General features: G+C 40.7%; 1 protein-coding gene across 12 annotated transcripts in view; it reads left to right on the top strand.

Moving 5' to 3' along the window:
- The window catches only part of NAV3 (neuron navigator 3), a 757,820-nt gene that overhangs the window by 598,042 nt on the left and 141,282 nt on the right, over window positions 1-18,496 (top strand). For 10 of the 12 annotated variants that reach the window (XM_074941992.1, XM_074941993.1, XM_074941999.1 and 7 more), the window contains 3 exons: window positions 8,705-8,813; window positions 9,237-9,620; window positions 13,526-13,645. In XM_074941992.1, coding sequence (XP_074798093.1) covers window positions 8,705-8,813; window positions 9,237-9,620; window positions 13,526-13,645 — 613 coding nt within the window. Of the gene's footprint in view, window positions 1-158; window positions 1,360-8,704; window positions 8,814-9,236; window positions 9,621-13,525; window positions 13,646-18,496 lie in introns of those variants that run through there. The other 2 variants (XM_074942000.1, XM_074942001.1) reach the window with 2 other exon arrangements.

Here is an 18,496-nt window from a genome sequence, read left to right as displayed (position 1 = left end):
GTGCGAGCTAGGGCTAATATTGTAGCGGCCCATTCAGGTGAAGCGGTGTCTTGAAACCTGTGGCATTTTAAACTAGACAGAGGCTTCTATGTCTCCGGTTTAAATCACCAGGATGTTTGCTGCCATGGCAGCCAGCAGCATCCACTGCAGTAGCAGGGAAGAGTCATAGATCTGGGAATGCAGGTTGAATACTAAAATGTGAGGAGGCTTGTGCAGAGCTTTGCTTCAGTGGTTAATTTTGGCTCTTATTGAGCTCTGACGCGTAGGCTGTACTTGCAGCTCTGTGTCAGCCCATCTAAAGTAAAGAGCTGTGCGTTGGGATCGGTCATGATCTGGTGAGAGGGGAAAAAAGCACAAGACAGTACTTGCGCTGTACTTTGGATTTCAGAACACTGCAGCTGTAGAGAGAGATGCAGGCCCATCATTCTGATGAGACTGGTGATTGGATGAAGAGGGGAGAATGCAGTTGGCTTTTGGGATTACTTCTATGTGGGAACAGAGTGTTTGATCAACTCTCTTCTGCTTGAGAGAAATTCAAGTAAAAATGCCTGTAAGTATTGCAGATTAACGTGACTGGAAAGAAGCGGCTTAGCCCAGGCAGCAATGTACATTTAGAGAAAATGACTGTGCCTGTCTAGTCATTTACAGCCCATAAACTGGATGCTTGAGCTTTGCTTTTCATTACAAATGCAAAGATGTGCTACATGGTATGTGCATCGTACAGTACTGAAAGGTACTGAGACCTGCTTAAAGATCTGAGCTACTGTAGATCTAGGAATATGAAATCTAGCTGAGGTGAAGCTTTAGCTGAAAGGATGCAACGACCTGCTGAATTATCAGTCTTTAAAGGCAAGGATGTAAGAAGAGGGAATGCTCGTCTTCAGAAACAGAAGTCTTTGACCAACCTTGCACTCATAAGTGAAGGGGAGAAGAGACGATACTCATACAGGGAGAACTGGTTTGGAAATGCCTCGAAGTCTAGCCAGAATTGTCATCAGAGAGAGGCAGAAGTTGGAGATAGAATCTCATTGTCCAAGTTGCTCTCGCAGTCGGTGCACTCTCTTCACCATACCAGCAGTGCAACACCCCAGGAAACTGAAGTCTTACCACCTGCTGGAAGCAATAAGTCAAGTAGAAGATCTGGAGGCCAGCCTACAGATGCAGGTTTTGAGGTTGGTAATGAGGAAAGGGACAAATCAGATGATGAAAATGTCCCCTGCAAGTCAAATTTCACTAGCAGGAACTGGGCAGAGGAAGAAGAAGAAGGCTGCCTCCGTGAAGGGACTGCACAGCTGGATGAGGATGTCATAATGACAATGCTGGGCGACCTAGAACAAGTACTTTACACTGATATATTAGGTAAGTTAATTTCTGGTTGACACAAGAAAAGGCAGAAAGTTACATAAGTATTAGAACAGATCTGCATGGAGCAGACTTCTGTTGTTGACAGTAATATTGTGAGACAGAATTGGGTTTGTTTGCAGTAGTATATAAAATTGAATTTTAGAGTATTCCTCTCTTGCTTCCTTTGTTCCTTTTAGCTTTAAAGGGTGTAGGTAATGAAGACCAGTTTCTAAATCTTTTTTGATAGGTACATTAGCAGCAATACGGTACGTGAATAATTGAGCACAGTTTTCTTAGCTCTTTAAAAATAAAGTGAAACATGTGTTAACAGTTTATTAATAAATATTTTATTTCTGTTTGAATAACTTTCCTTCTCATTAATGTAAAATTAGGCTCCTTGGATTCTTAACAAGGATTGTTTTAGTAGGCAATATTATGGCCTAGTTATGACTTTATCCTCACATTTTCCCTCCGCCCTGCAGGTAATCTCATCCATAAACATGGAATTTCAATAGAATTGTGGGTGCCAAAGCTTCACATTCTAGCTACATCAATTCGTGATAGCAAGCATCTAAATTTCACAGTTGTGGGAGCTTCAAAAAGCTTCTGAGCTGCTGGTATTACTTTTCATCTCATTCCTTGGAAGGATGGGTTGTCCAAAGTGTTCATTTCAGAAGCTTTTTGCTGTTGTGTAGGAAAATGGTTGAATGGTATGCGTCTTTTGCCAAGGCTGTGTAGCGTGTATCTAGTCTGTAGGTTTCCTACTGGTACATATTTGGATTCAGGCTGGAGTTAAAGATTTAGGATGTAATTTATGAAGAAAGTAAAATTTAGTAAAAATGTTTCATTTTAAACTAATATAGAAATTAGATATATTCTTAACATTTAGGACCAAGAGTACTTTACACTGAGGTGCCAGGTTTGACTTTTTGCATGGAGATTAGTTAAGAAATCTGAATGGTATACCTGACTCTGTCACTTGCACCTCTGTGAGCTTTCATTTCCCCACCTGCAAAATGAGGATAATTATACCTTCCTTTGTAAAGTGCTTTGAGATCTAAGGATGAAAAGTTCTACATGGGAGCTTATTATTATTACTATTATCTGGAAATACTTTGATGAAAGGCTCTATATAAGTGAAATTATTATTTTATTATTATCTGCTTCAGGCATTAATTATAGTTAAGGCTACATTTTAGTCTCAGGTATTTTTAGTAAAAGTCATGGACAGGTCACAGGCAGTAAACAAAAATTCACGCCCTGTGACCTGTCCATGACTTGTACTATATACCCCTAAATCTTGGATGCTCAAGCTGGGGGGCCGGGGTGCCACAGATGCTCGGGGGGGTGCCATGGGTGCTCTGGGGGGAGCAGCCTGGGACCTCCACTGGTTTTTTTTGGGGGGGGGGGATGGTTGGCGGGGCTCACAGGCTCCCTACCTAGCCCCGAATGGCTCCCTGGAAGCAGCAACATGTCCCTCCCTCAGTTCCTAGGCAGAGGTGCGGCCAGGGGGGCTCCACGCGCTGCCTCCACCCCAAGCACCGGCTCCGCAGCTTCCATTGGTCGGGAACTGCGGCCACCCGGAGCCCTCACCTCCTCCCGCACCCAGCACCCAACCCCCAACCCTGGGCCCCCTCCCACACCCAAATTCCTGTTGCTGCTGTGGGGGCCGTGATGGCCCAAGACTGCCCCCAGCAGCAGCCAGTGCGGCTGGCACAGGGACTGCCCAAGCTGCTCAGATGGCCCCCGGGCCAGCCACACCAGCCACTGCAGAAGTGACGGAGGTCCCAGAAAGTCACAGAATCCATGATTTCCATGACCTCTGTAACAAATTCACAGCCTTAATTATAGTCAGCATGTAAGTTTTGGAATGATCATTATCAGGGTTATTGATAAAGCAATTAACGGCAAACATCACTACCGGGAGTCTAACATACCTGAACAATGACTTCTTTAAAAATGATGATTTTGATTGTCTGTGTTTGTATCTCAAACAGGGGAGAGAGAGAGAGATGTAGATATTTGCAGAGAGAATCCATGGTTTAGTGTGCTATAAAGCTGCTCTATGCAAGAGTTTTTGATGTCTGCATTAATCATGAGTGTTGAAGCCTTGAATGAGTGAAGGAGGTCACTCCAGATGAGTGCAAATAAAATCTTCATACTATACCCTCATGTAATCTGCACATGACATGCCAGAAGGGAAAAAAATTTAGAACCCTTTTAATTATTTTTACTGATTCTATTTTTCTTTTTTCCTACCTGTAAAGCTATTTCACTTTAGTAACATAAGCCCACCAGTAAATGCCTAAAAGAAGGAGAGAAATTAAAACTAATACAGTTTAGAAACCTCTAGAAGTAATACTAAATCACTTTTCTTTACATAATAATGTTACAATTTCATTCCGATATCTTCTCATCTGTTTGTGCTAGAAACAAAGAGTTTTGTGCCATTGGAAATGGGGGATTATTCAGTTTCTAACGGCCTTTTCTTTGAAAGATTACAGGAGAATAGACTTTAAACATGTCATATTTCCAAGACAGAATATTGCCCTCTTGAGCTTTGGAGAGTTAATTTTGGGAGAGAAATACTATGTTTTGAGGGAAACAAATGGTGGCCCCATTCAAGGATCAAGACTCCATTATCATGTGCTTTGTACACACACAATAAAAAAAGACAGGCCCTACCCAACGTATCTTATATTCTAAATATATGACAAGGGACAACAGGTAGAAACAAACAAACAAGGGAAAGGGAGAGGATAAAGTAACAGTGAATATTAAATATTGAAAATATTAGCAATAATGTTAAAAAAAACTACACACAAAAAAACACACCCAAATAAAAACATGGCAATTCTAAAATCCAAAGATTTTAGAATATGGAAATGAATAGTTAAGGCAGATAAATATGCAGATATCCTCCGTCCCTCAGATAAATATACACATGTTAAGTATGGATATTGCACAGTCTAAGAACGGCCTTACCTCTGCCCCCTCACAGCTCTAAACCCTACTTCAGTGTACAGACAAGGAAATCCTCCTACACCATCCCATTATATATTATATACATTTCCAACATGGGCTACAAACCTTTACAAATGAACAAGATCCACAGTCCTAGTCTTCCCTCACACCATATCTTCCTTCTTACCATCCAGTTACAGAACTGAGATTTGACCTTCCCCATCCCAATTTGCATTATGTTCAAAATAACGTGCATATTATGTCTTATTTTCACAAACAATTACTCCCCGCACCATTTCCCCATCCACTGCTCCACATGATATAGAAATCCCAATGTACTGCCTCCACCCACCATGTACAGACTAGATCAACTGTTCTCAAACTGTGGATTGGGACCCCAAAGTGGGTCGCAACCCCATTTTAATGGGGTTGCCAAGGCTGGCGTTAGACTTGCTGGGGCCCAGGGCTGAAGCCAATGCCCAAGCCTCACCGCCTGGGGCAACTGGGCTCAGGTTACAGGCCCCCACACCCAGGGTTGAAGCCCTTGGGTTTCAGCTTTGCTTCCCCTCCCCGCCACACCCGGGCTGGCCGGGCTTGGGCAGGCTCAGGCTTCAGTCCCCCCTCCTGGGGTTGTGTATTCATTTTTGTTGTTAGAAGGGGGTTGCAGTGCAATGAAGTTTGAGAACCGCTGGACTAGATGGGGTTTGAGAACCGCGGGACTAGACTGCCTTTTTTTTTTTTTCACCTTCACAGTGCAAGTCATAGACCCAACCTTCCAAAAACATACTATACCACATTTAAGCAAATCCAAAATACACATATAAGCCTGATTTCAGAAAGGTACTTAAATGGATGCCTTCAACATATGAATAGTCCCATTGATTTCACTGGGACTACTCATATGCTTAAAGTTAAGCACATGCTAAAGTGCTTTATTTAGTTGGGGCTATTGGCATCAGACATAAGGCTGGGTTTACACACATTTTTTCCACTGCTCTAACTATTTCAGATGGGTGTGATTTTTACAGAAATAGTTATACTGGAACAACCCCTAGTGTGGATGCTGTTATACTGGTATAAAGGTGCCCATACCAGTATACTTTATTCCTCTTCATGTACATGAATAAGCTATAAGGATGTTTATACTTGTGTAACTGTGTCCATACTTGAAGTATTGTACCACTTTAACTATACTGGTATAATTAAGACAGAACAATTTTTGCCTGTCGACAAGCCCACAGAGTTCTCTGACTGGTACTATACTGCATTCACTTACCAAGGAGGAAAGGAGTTGTTTTATCTGGGAAATACATTGGTTTCAGTTGTAACGGTTTCAAAAATGTCTGAAGCGTTTGTTGGATGGATGGATGGTAGGTAGGTAGGTAGGCAGGTACCAGGATGCAGAACTGAGTTAGAACATGAACCCAAAGGAATGTACCTCTAGCCAAAATTTCAAACTGGAGAAAAAAATTAGTGACCTGTAGCCCAAATTTCCTTTGCCTTTCCAGTAAATTGGGCTATTTTCAGATGAAAACAGTTTAGGGGTGGAGTTAAAATTATTATGGAACCTGATTGCAACCTTAACTAATGTGCAATAACTATTGGTTAATAACACACATATATATATTCAGCTTTTGCCATATGATACCTTACAGCTTCCACACTTCCCATTCTAAGACACATTATTTTCATTCCTTAATACATAGGAAACTGTGGTATCATAGATACCACGGTGTGGTAACTGTTAGTGGATATTGACTTCTTAATTATGACTGCTGTATGCATGTATATCCACAGTCCAGTGAAACAAAGGTGATTCTTGTGGGTTGAGGGATGCAGGCAGAGGAAAATAGCATAGTAAATTCTACATTCTTTGGATGAATGGGAGGTATATGGGCCTTTTTTTTTTTAATTTTTTTTTAACTAAGAGGTCTTATTGGATCCTCAGCTGTTGTTAGAAGTTAAATAGCATTTGTGGCCAAACCATATTTTTTCCTCTGTGGTTCGCTAGCAGTTAGTGTCAATTCCAGCCTTAGGCTGTCCCTCACTACAGTTTATTCATTCCTTCATCACCTCCACATTGATTATTCAATTAATTAAACCCCCTTCTTCCTATCTAGATTTCTGCTGACAAAATAATCTTTCTCTTTCATTGTTTCAGTCTCGTTGTGCACCTCTTTGAGTCTCTTTGCTGACTGCTCATTGCCTGGTGTGTCTTGCCTTGAAACACCTACTTTAAGATCTCATAGCCCCTATCTACATTGTAGTTACATCTGGATGGAAAACAGAATTTCTGTTCCACTGAAAATTCCAACATTTAAACATTAAAACATCAAAAAAAAAATCCTTCCAAATTGCAATGAAAAGTCAATTTCTGGAAATTCCTCATGGGACAGAAATTCAGAAAGTTTTCTCTTTGGAAGCATCAAAATGTTTTATTTTGGTTAAAGTAAATTGTTTCATTTCAATAAAATTGAAACAGTGTAATATAATATTAAATATAGCATAATATAGTATCAACATTAATATTTTAATATAATATAAAAGTGAAAATAACGTTGTCACAATGAAACAAGAATGTCAAAAGGATTGTTTCTAAATTTTCCAGCGAAAATATTGGCAAATTTCACACCAACCCACAAAATATTTTAATTTTGATGAAACTTTCTTTTCCTGTGAAAAATTGTTCCTCCAAATTTTTTTTGGTGATCTCTAATAATGGACTTAGTTTTCTCTTGCCTTTCTCTCTGACTCTTCTGCTCTACCAGTGACAAAACCCTTTCCTCCCATCACTGATATTTCTATGCATTCTATGTTTAGATCTCACCTATAAATTTACCTACAGGACATGAGGGGAACAAACGGTAGCAACAACACAAAAAAAGCCAGCAGTACGAAGAAGTGTACATGCCTTACTGAGTAAACATAAGATTATGTTGTTATCACCCTGTCCTTTCTCTCCCCTTGTGTTTCTGACCTTCTCTTTTGTGTCATGTTGAATTCAGATTCACAAGGTGTTCTCCTGACATCAGCAAATATGAGATCGAAGCCAAAGCAGTTGCTTAATATCACCAGAATCCTGAGATGGAATTACCAGGGAAATGCTGAACTTAGAGTTAAATAATACTTAACCTATTTTTAAAGGATTTTACAATTTCATCACTGATGATAACATTTGTAGCATGCTGACTAAACTGGGGTTAATCAGGTGATGTATAAGGGCATAAAATGATCAGTCCTGGAGTCAGGGAGGAATAGTTTTCCCCATTTGTTCAGAATTGTACAAATTGCTAGAATTATGCCCACCCCCACCCACCACAAAGCATCACAAATGGGACACTGTCATAGGCAACATTCTGGGCGTGATAAACCACAAAATCTGTGATACTCTATGTTATTTAATACTATACTCTTCAAAAGAAAAGAAATGCAAATACAGGGTAGTTAAATGATTATGTTAAAATAAACAAAAACTGCTAGATAAACTATACCATTTTAAAAAATATATTAATTTCTGATTTTAATGTATATTAAATATTTGGTAATTTTTGTAATTATTATATTTTATATGTGATATTATTTGTTAGGCTTTTACATTCTTCCTGGGTAACACAGTATTTCACTATGTGCATTTTGTCTTTGTGGGTTTATTTATTTTTTGTATAGCAAAAAATTGTGGGTTTGATGCAGGAACTTCTGGGTGAAACCGTGTGGCCTTTGTCATGCAGGAGGTCAGATTAGATGATCATTATGGTCCGTTCTGGACTTAAAATCTATAAATGTATGAATTTTATTGGGACTTAGTGTTTTATGTCCACTCTGAGGGTTATGGGAAATAAGGCTCCAGCTCAGGAAAGCATCCCTACTGAGGAAGGGTGCTTAAGTACAGGCTTAACTTAAGTGCTTTCCTGAATAGCGATAGATTTTAAGTGTGTGTTTAAATGTTTTCCTAAATCGGGGCCTTAGTCTCCACAATCCCCACAGGGACAAAACGAAAACACTGTAAGTCTGAGTATCATTCATAATTTTTCAGCCTTATCGAGACCCCTCCACTAACTTGCTATTTTTAAAATGAGCTTTTAATCACCACAAAACTTATGCTTGCTGTGTGTGTGCGCGCAATATTATTGGCAGGATGGGTGTGTGCATGTTGTATGTGGGTGGATGGATGGACACATCTACAAATACATTCTGGGAGCTTGTGTATATTCAGATTTTAAATGATAGGTATGATATGTATGTGTATACATATATAAATTATATCATGTATATAGTTGTCCGCACACATGCATATGTTAGTTTATACCTATATTTGTATACACACACACGCATACCATATGTGCACGTGACTGCACACCCACACAGAATTTATATTATTGTTTCTGTTTTCTTTCAGGGGAAGACCCAGAAACAAGAAGAATGCGAACAGTAAAGAATATAGCAGATCTGCGACAGAATTTGGAAGAAACTATGTCCAGCCTGAGAGGGACCCAGATAAGCCACAGGTACTATTTGTGCATGGACTCCTTACATTTTGGAGTGTGGAACAATACTTGCAGTCAAGACCTGCAGGCTTACCATTAGCGGTTTGCAAGGGAAAATTAACAGTGCAGTTTGTGAAGATAATATTCAGATTCACACTGATAATATTTGTGTGTCTGGGGTTCTTGTCATAATAATTTGATGTAAGTGTTATGTTTACCCTTCTGTAAATAATATCTCAGGACTCATTTGGAAGCTTGTCTACAGTTTTAAATCTCTGATGTGTACAAATAAAAAAAAATCTTGTAGAGAAAAAAGTGTTGGGTTATTATATACCTGGTTTACATTTCTACGCCCCACCTATCCGTGCCACTTTTGCTCATCTTTATTTCTCAGAAAGAGAGAGAGAGAGCACAATTAATTGACTTCTACGTTTTGTTTGGCAGCACATTGGAGACAACTTTTGACAGCACTGTGACAACCGAAGTGAATGGGAGAAGTATACCAAGCTTGACAAGCCGATCCACGCCTGTGACTTGGAGGCTTGGCCAGGCCAGTCCTCGCCTCCAGGCAGGAGATGCCCCATCCTTAGGTAGTGGTTACCCTCGCAGTAGTGCTGGTCGCTTCATACATACTGACCCCTCACGATTCATGTATACCACACCTCTTCGCCGAGCAGCTGTTTCTCGCCTCGGGAATATGTCACAGATTGACATGAATGAAAAAGGAAGCAGTGATCTGGACGTGTCCTCTGAAGTTGACGTTGGCGGTTACATGAGTGATGGGGACATTCTTGGGAAAAGCCTCAGAACAGATGACATCAATAGTGGGTAAGTGGCATTTTACCCAGCCAAAACCCTAATGCAGGACAGGGCAAATTGAACTGGATTTTGTATAAAGAAATCTAACCTGGTAAATGTAGAATTGTGGACACTACATAATACTTAAACAAAATGGTAGTGCTGTTCTAACTATTGTTTGTCCCCTATTGAAGTCAATGAGAGTTCTGGTATTAGCTTCTGGGTGAGCAGGAGCAGGTTTTTAGAGGCATTAAGATAAAGTATTTATTGAGGTTTCCACAACTGTTTCGTAAAACCTGTTTTGTTCTATTGTGCCTTAGGGGCTTTTTCAGTATTTTTCTTACATTTTTTTGGATGACATAGTGTATTTTCAGATGGGGCTGATGAAAGGCAGTTGCTGACAGGCCTGACTTTTGCTGTTTGCATGTCAGATGCTGTCTGTTATAGTCTTGTGTAACTGGCCTTTACCTCAGTTCTTCAACTGTGCATATCATTTCTGAACTGTAGGAATATCCTTGGAGATAGGAATATGTCAGTCACTATTTTCTTCTGGTTAACCCAGGAGCAATGGATGACAATTATTTTCATTTCTGCATCCTATTTGTGTTTGTTCAGTTGATTTTCAGGGACTGATTTCAAGCGGATGGTGAGAGTAGACTACTGTAATTTTTGCATATAGAGATTCCATGTCCTGGCTCCACTTAAAAAGACCTTCTTAATGTTTTTTATTTTAAATACAAATGTGCTAGAGATGATATTCCAGGTTGATTTGTGGGTATCTCTGAGACTCTTGTCTTTGGGACTTCAGATAGGAGCCTTATACTCATTTGCCACTTAAGCATATTTGTATTAAGTAATTTAAACTCTAAGAATTTGCTTTGAGGGCTAGAAATCCAATATATAATTTAAGACAAAAGGCCTCATTTTCAGTATTATCAATATTTGAATTACTCTTTGTTGCTTCCTAATGTACCAGATAGTGTATAGCAGGCAAAGCGCAATTTAAAGGGTGTCTTATGTACAGGGCACATTATAATATTCCAGGGTGCTTTTAGTGGACATCAGAGCTTCACAGTAATTCTGTCTGCTCAGACAACTGGAAACATGGGACACAGGAAATTATGGGACATAATTCACCAGTTTATACCTAGTAGATCAAATCCAGCCCATTAATCACAAGTGATTTAAAGATTGTTGACATCTGAAGGCTATTCAGTGGCTTAAGAGAAATTAGTTGTTGGTCTGAATCTAATTCTTAGGGGACATTTGACCACATCACATCACACTTAGCTCAAATTGGGACTCTTGCTGACAATCTTATCAGAGATATCAAAGGTGGAATGGACATGAGACTGAGTTACTCGAACCCTAGAGATGGCCTCTGCAGGTCACAGTTGAGGCACTTTGATGGGGCAGGTTAGTGTCACAACCCATTCTGCAAGTGACTGTGGATGTGAAAATGTCTAGCTTAGTATATTGCCTGCCTGCCTTTCTGTGGTATGGGGAACTATTTTCACTAACAACCGCAGCAATTCTACACACCAGCCTGTGGAAGACAAAGCATGATGGGGAGCTGATGTAACTGATCTCTGTACAAGTGTTAAAGAATGGATGATGGTGAAACAGGATGTACTATTCCAACAACTTATCCACATTATGGCATTGCTGGCCGTCTTAAGTGAGGTTCCATGCCTCTGCCTGGATTTAAATAATGAGCTAAAAAGAAGAGGAAGAAGACAGCTCAGAATGATTTAGTGGTGCCTGCTGTATCAAAGTAGAAAGGAGTGTGTGAAATGCTGCACAGTGATATTTGAAGTTCCCTTTTTCATAAAGAAAAGTATGTTATACTTGTGCTTTGTTAAAAAAGAGAGGAGGAGCTTTTGCAATGCTTGATGTGAAATGTATTAATTAGCTTATCACATTAGAAAATGATGAAGTCATTGTGTTGTGTGATTTTTCTTTACGTTGGTAGTAAGGATGACTCAATATACTATGAGTAGTAACGTGCTCAGCTAACATACTGTAGGTACAGTAGATATTAAAATACACATTAATATGCTCTGAAAAGTCAAGATCCATTGAGGTATGTAAAGACTTATCTCTTTTCCCTCTCCCATTCTCACTTTAATTACTTTAAACACTTGGGGATAAGAATCCATCAGTAATTAGGAATTAGTGCGAGGAAGGCCTGCTTCACAAGTTAAGCCTCTCTACCATGGCCCTTATTTATATGAGGGGGACACCTTACAGACCGGGTTGTGTTCTAGCCACAGTTGTATTTAATGTGCAGTTCCACAACTACAGTATTTACTACATGATTCATCACCTGCTCCATAAATTGGCTCCAGAATCTAAGCTTTCATTAAAAAAAAAAAATCTAGCGTCTGTGGTTGTGAGGGAAACCTTCCATGTGTGAATCAAACATAATCCAGCACAGTGCTATCTTCTGGAGTCTTCAAACAGACTGCCTGAAACCAAGGGGTTGCACATTTACAGTACTTTTCAGATTGGGAACGACTTCTTAACAAAGGGACATATGTTGTGGATGTTTTCATGTTTAATTAAAAAAAAATCAAACAACAACCATCCTTCCCGCCCCCGGCGCATTTTAATATACTCAAAATTGCTGCAGAATTTAGGTATTGCTTGCCAAAAAGTACATAGGGGCTCACAAACTAAAGCCACAATCCTTGGCTGCACTGCAGCAGCTTAGCGCTGCAATATCTGTGCCAAGCTGCTCAGAAGTCAGCTTAGCTAGCCATGGCAGGATCTTTTTAGCATAGGCGGATCCTTCAGTGGCCTACAATTGGCATAGCCATTTCCGTGCCGCCTCTTCCTGGCTGCTGGCAAAGTGGCCATGTGCTCTGGTAATCCCAGGCTGCTGTATTAGCCCCATGAACCCAGTGGCAATTGGCTTAAATTAGAACAGCTCTCAGAGGGACTCGAAAGGGACTGAACCAATATACAACTGGCCTGATATTATTACTTGTTGAGTATCATACAGCTGCATGGTGCTATACAAAAGCAGCGTCTTCTCCAAAGATCTTACACTTAAGACAAGAACAACAGGATGAGACAACAACCCAGGAATGGGATGAGGAAAGGGGGAGCATGGGAGACAAGGCAATATGATAATAGGGTCTCTTAGGAGAGTAATGCATAGATCTTGAGGGTTACACAGGTTTGTGGTGGTGCTTAATTAAAGACCATAGAGCCCCTAAAGATATGACTGAGTTTTAGGTAGGAATCTCAGAAATTCTTGCTGCGGCTTACAGTTCAATCACCTTTAATTAGTCTTTAGTGATTTACATTAAGCAGCACCACACTGGTTGCTGTAATTTTTAGCCTTATAAATTTCATTCAGTACAACATGAAGAAAGCAGTATGAAGCCACCACATGGAAAGATGACAGCATAAATGGTCAGATTTTTAAAAGCTAGCCTCCATTTTTCATGAGCACAATTAAGACTATTGGCATAGCTGACTATCTGATTGCACCAGAGTAAGGACTGTAAAGTCAGATTCGTAAGCTCTGCCTTCTGTTCGCCCTTTCTGATGGAAATGCTTGCTTTTATCAGAACTATGCTTTTTCTTAATTCTGGTGCTGTTGCCTTCAGCCAGCATCGTAAAATGCAAGACAGATTCATGAAGGGACCTGGAAGATTTTAAGATTTAGCACAACTCTTTTTCCTGTGCTAAACACAAACAAGGCAAAAAATCCTAGAGAAATAACAAGAGTGGCGGCAGAGGCTAATCTCTTTGTGAGGGAGACAGTGTGATGAAAGGCGATACCCTGATAGTATTAATACAAAAGTACTATAAGGTGGGAAAATCTTTACTTTGAGCTCTGAATTCGACAGCCCATTAGCTGTAGAACAAAACATAATTGCCAGATGTTTCCATTTCCTACTGATTGGCCAGACATTTATTTTCAGGTACATGACAGATGGAGGACTCAACCTGTATACAAGAAGTCTGAACCGAATACCAGACCTAGCTGCCTCCCGAGACGTAATCCAAAGAGGGGTGCATGATGTGACAGTGGATGCTGACAGGTAACACCTTTTTTTCCTATAAAAACTATCGGAGCTTACAGACAAGGTCTGATCATCATTCAGACCTGCCAGCATTTCAAAGCTATTCCTGAGTAGCTGTGGATGATGGCAGGATTCATGGCTCATTGGGATCTTAGCCCTCAGGATTGAGAGGACCTAATGCCACAGTAAGTGGGGAAAAAAGTCTACCTGGGAACAAGAGTCTGTCAAAAGGAAGAGAACATGGGGGAAGAATCCATTTTGTGAGGATGGGGGAAGAATCCATTTTGTGAGGATGGGGGAAGAACGTCAAGGAGTCCAGAATGGGGGTGCAGTTTGGGGGTTAAACTCTCCGAAATAGGACATGATGATTTTTTATGGTAAGTCTTGTAAACAGGGATACATGGGAAAAACAACTAGAGTGAAAATGGCGCACAGAGCTGGCAAAGTGAAAAGCTAACACAGGGAAAAGGAGGAGAAGGGAAGGAGCAGAGCTGGGGGCAGAAAGCAATATATACAGGACTCATTTGTGCAAGATGGCCACCACCCTGCTTTTGGAGCAGCATAGTGCCAAATGCTCCATGGAGAGCTCTAGTGTCAACTCTGCTCAGCTCTCCATCTACTTTGTACCCCCAGGGATGCTAGAAGAAAGCAGCCTCTGTGGATGCAGGGACTGAAATTATAACCAGCTTCTGTGCAGGCGTGCAAAAGGGAGAAGACTCCTTGCATCATCCTCTCATTGTGTACCTGTGCAAAATCCAGGCACAGTCCAGCCCAGCATGTATACCAGAGATTCACTTGTGCAAGCATCGTTCAGAAGAGGATCTTATATCCCTTTTCCTTTAGCCAAAAAATATGTTTTTCAGAGATGGACTCAAGCCACCAAGTCTGGGTCTAAATTCATAACCCATCTTTTGCAGAGCTCAGAGTTGTGCAGAGCTTGGATTTTAGTCCAGACCATTCCAGAGACAAAATCCAGCTGCAGAGCTTGGCAGTGTTGAGAATTCAGGGTGTGGTTTTTGTCCATCTTTTAAAAATCAAGTTTCACTTTAGGGGAAACAAAGAGAGGGTTTTATCAGGGGGCGGGAAAGATTCACAAATTTGTACTGGTTTTGCAAACCCAGCAAATTAGCTGGAGCAGCTCCCATGACCTCCAACTCTATGAGGTCAATCCATCCTTGGGATTTCTGATTATTTATAATTTCCTAAATTGTCTGAGGAAAACATGTTCATGATGCAAGGCTCGTACAATCTGGATTAGTCAAGGAATACATATAATGTACAAAAAGATGGTTTTAATCTGGAGGTGCGGTTACTTTTCTTTCAATGCTTTTCTTTTGTAAATGAATTACCATGGATAGACTTTGCCAAAGAAGTTTGTTTTAAAGAGGAATCTAAGAAGAGAGGTTCATTTAGGGAAGGAAGGGAATTCCAAGCATTGAAGGAAATGCAAAGGAAAGAGTAGGAGAGGAATATATATAATTTGATTGGAGTTTTCTTAGGCAATAAGAGAGGGAGGAGGAGGAAATGAAAGATGAGATGTAGTCAGGATGGACTTGTGTGGAGCCTTGACTGTGAGGAGAAGCAGCTTAAATTTCATGTGTAAGAAAAAGGATGGAGAGTTTGGAAGATGGGAGAGACAGGATGAGTTTAGCATTAGGTATTCAAAATTGTTAGAGATGGGCCCATGCTGCAACATTCAGATACCAATTTCAAACCACCCAAAATTTCAGAAGTAATCTGACCCAGGTTTTTAGCTCAAATCCACTGCAGAGTGAGGGTCCAGATCTTCCTCGCTTTCCAAGCTCTCGACTCCAGTCAGGGATTTTGGTTTGTGAACACCTCTAGAAATTGTGTTTCATAATATATGTATGGATGTCTTCTATATACTATTTATGTACATAAATATTTTGCTAGTCTATATTATTTGGGGGCCTGGCTGCAGCTCCAGTTATTAAGGTTGCTAGACATTTCCCATTATAAGACCATTTTCAGTTTCTTATAATTACCTGTTTGCCAAATTTTAACCATTTGGACTGAACACAATTTTTTCCCCATGTTAAAAAAGTTATGGTGACCTTTTCTTTGAAAAGCCTTAGCCTCATTCAGTGCACAGGATCAGTCTGCTCTAGGGATGAATTGGGGTGTGTAGTAAAGGAGACAGTGTCTGTCAGACTCTTGCTTCATTTGTTCAAGAGGTTGGAAGGTGTCTAGTGAATGAGGCAGGGGTTTTCAGGGAGACAAAGGAATGTCTCATGGTCAAGGCACTTAAATGCTGCCCTAGAGAACTGAATTCTATCCCGGCACTCCAGCAGAGTAGCTGTGAGCAAGTCACTTAAACCACACTTTTCACAGGTCACCACTCCTTGTGTGTTCTTCATTTTCTGGGTGCCGATTTGATACTCAGTGGTCTGATTTGCAAAAGTTCTCCGCACTCACAACTGAAGTCAATGGGAGATGTACTTTGGACATATAAAGAGCTGTATAATGCTAAATAACCTGAAAAAATGAGTTCCTGGCCATCTTAAATTGGGAATACAAAATTAGTGGAAACTTTTTACCTTACTCTCTCTGTGCCTCAGTTTGCCATCTGTAAAATGGGGATAATACCACCCTTTCGCCTCACAGATGTGAACATAAATTAACTTGTTTGTGAAACATTCAGATACTATAATGATTAGCACCATAGAAAAGCCCTTGGGGAAATTAATAATTCTGTCTTCAGGGCAGCGTTCGAATAGTGCCCAGTAAATAAGGCACAGAGCCAGACATTAAACAATAAGAAGAAAATAAAATATTGAATAGCTGATCACTAAGTTCCTCCTGAACACTAAATAAGGCAGGGGTTCTGTGGAAAAAATAGTCAGTGGTCATGTAATTAAAGGTTATATGATAATGCATATACACATGGGGGCTGAATTAAGGTTGCCTGAGCAACCTTAATTTTGGCATTTCCTAACTTTGCAACTTTAATAATGGTCCTTCAAATTAGTTTTTTATATGTATTGTAAGTATATCCTATGCCACCATGCAGAATGAGAATATGATGTTCAAGTGCCAAAAACGGTTGTTTGTTTTTATGAGTTCTTGTGACCACAGAACTCATGTTTGCCAAAATGGAAGCTGATGCACAAGAGAGCTGTGTTTGATCATTCTAACGAAATGAACATAAATTATTGTGCATTTCAACAATGTGCACTAGGTGGACTAAGCCTAGGTGGAAAAAACAATGCAAAGATTGGTGTGACCCTTGCTCTGACTGGTGGGATGGATTTCCATACTTCATCATAGTGAGTGTACTTACAGTTTGATTTTATCCTCAAGTAGTGTTGTGGATATTACTTTCATACCCTGAGGGAGAAAAAGACTTTATATTAAGGTTTGACTTACCACTTACATGCTATACTTTCATGTGGGAGGCAGTGCTCACTCTAATTTTTGCCACCCAGGTGTGGAATGAATTTTGTTATGTGCACCAATATGGCGGTGATGTGTGACACATCACCTTCATATCTATGCACATAACAAAATTCATGTGGTGGGGGTGGGGCCGAGGGGTTCAGATTGTGAGGAGGAGGCTCAGGGCTGGGGCAGAGGGTTGGGGTGCAGGGATGTGAGGGCTCCAGCTGGGGGTGTGGGCTCTAAGGTGGGTCCATGGATGAGGGGTTTGGGGTACAGGAGCGTGCTCAGGGGCTACGGCAGGGAGAGAGAACTCCCCTCAGCTCTCTTTCCCCGCAGCAGCATCTGGGCTGGGGGGGGGAGAGGCGCCTCTTTGTGCCACAGCAGCTCTGGGGCTGGAGGATAAGCGCCCCTCCCACAGCTGCAGCAGGTCCCCCGGCGGGTTCCTCGAGCACCTGTGTGGCACTGAATAGCTTCTACAGGGAACTTAGGTGGGAGGTCTATAGTCCTATATATCTGCCTTTTGAGGTTATGAAGGACATATATGTACTCCTTAAGAGAGAGTAAAGTACCAGTTGCCTTGCCATAATGCCTCTTTCATGACGTTACTGCATGATCTTTTTGCCCCTGCCTACCTAGTTGGAAAGCACTTCATTGGCAGCTATGTGCAGAGAGAAAATATCTTGACATTACTGCCGATAGATATTTTACATTAGCATGCATCCAGGAAGGGCTTTTTTCTATATTCTCTCCATTACTACAGCCAACAACTTTTGCTGAAAGTGCCTCCAAGTTCCTGATGGAAATTGCACTTGGGTTTTCCCTGACACCTTTAATTCCTTTGTATCCTTTATGACTTTTTGTATTCTTCAGTTGGCAGCACAGTGCTCTCCAGCCAGGTGGGCTAATGGTTTCTCTTGGGGAAAATGCTAGTTATGACAGATGCATGCACTGGGTCTGATTTTCCTCTCACATACGTGGCTAAAAGAGGACTCACTGCAATGAAGTCAATCTGGGTACAGTGGTGTAAGAAGAGGAGAAGCAGCCCTATGGTGTTAATGATTACTCAGGTTTCAGAGTAACAGCCGTGTTAGTCTGTATTTGTAAAAAGAAAAAAGAAAAGGAGTACTTGTGGCACCTTAGAGACTAACCAGTTTATTTGAGCATAAGCAACTACAGCTGGCCTCTGCCTCTTTCCCTGGGACTCTCAGACAGCCAACTAGTGGAGGAAGGTTCTCCCCTTCCCACCAACCCATGTGGAAACCTAGCACGAAAGAGTTCTTTCTAAATAACTTATAGGTTGTTCATAACATTATAACAACTTTAAACACATGAACATCCAATATGTCTGTCAGAGTTCAAGAGTTGCTTACATAATGCTATATACACCTAGCTCTCAAAAGATTCATTATAGCAGATCATTTCACTGTATGAGTCATGTCATCTCAGAGAAATGGATGAAGAGACATTGGA

This window comes from Natator depressus, chromosome 1, assembly GCF_965152275.1.
Source record: "Natator depressus isolate rNatDep1 chromosome 1, rNatDep2.hap1, whole genome shotgun sequence".
NCBI lineage: Eukaryota > Metazoa > Chordata > Testudines > Cheloniidae > Natator > Natator depressus.
This window is presented reverse-complemented; position numbering and strand designations above follow the sequence as displayed.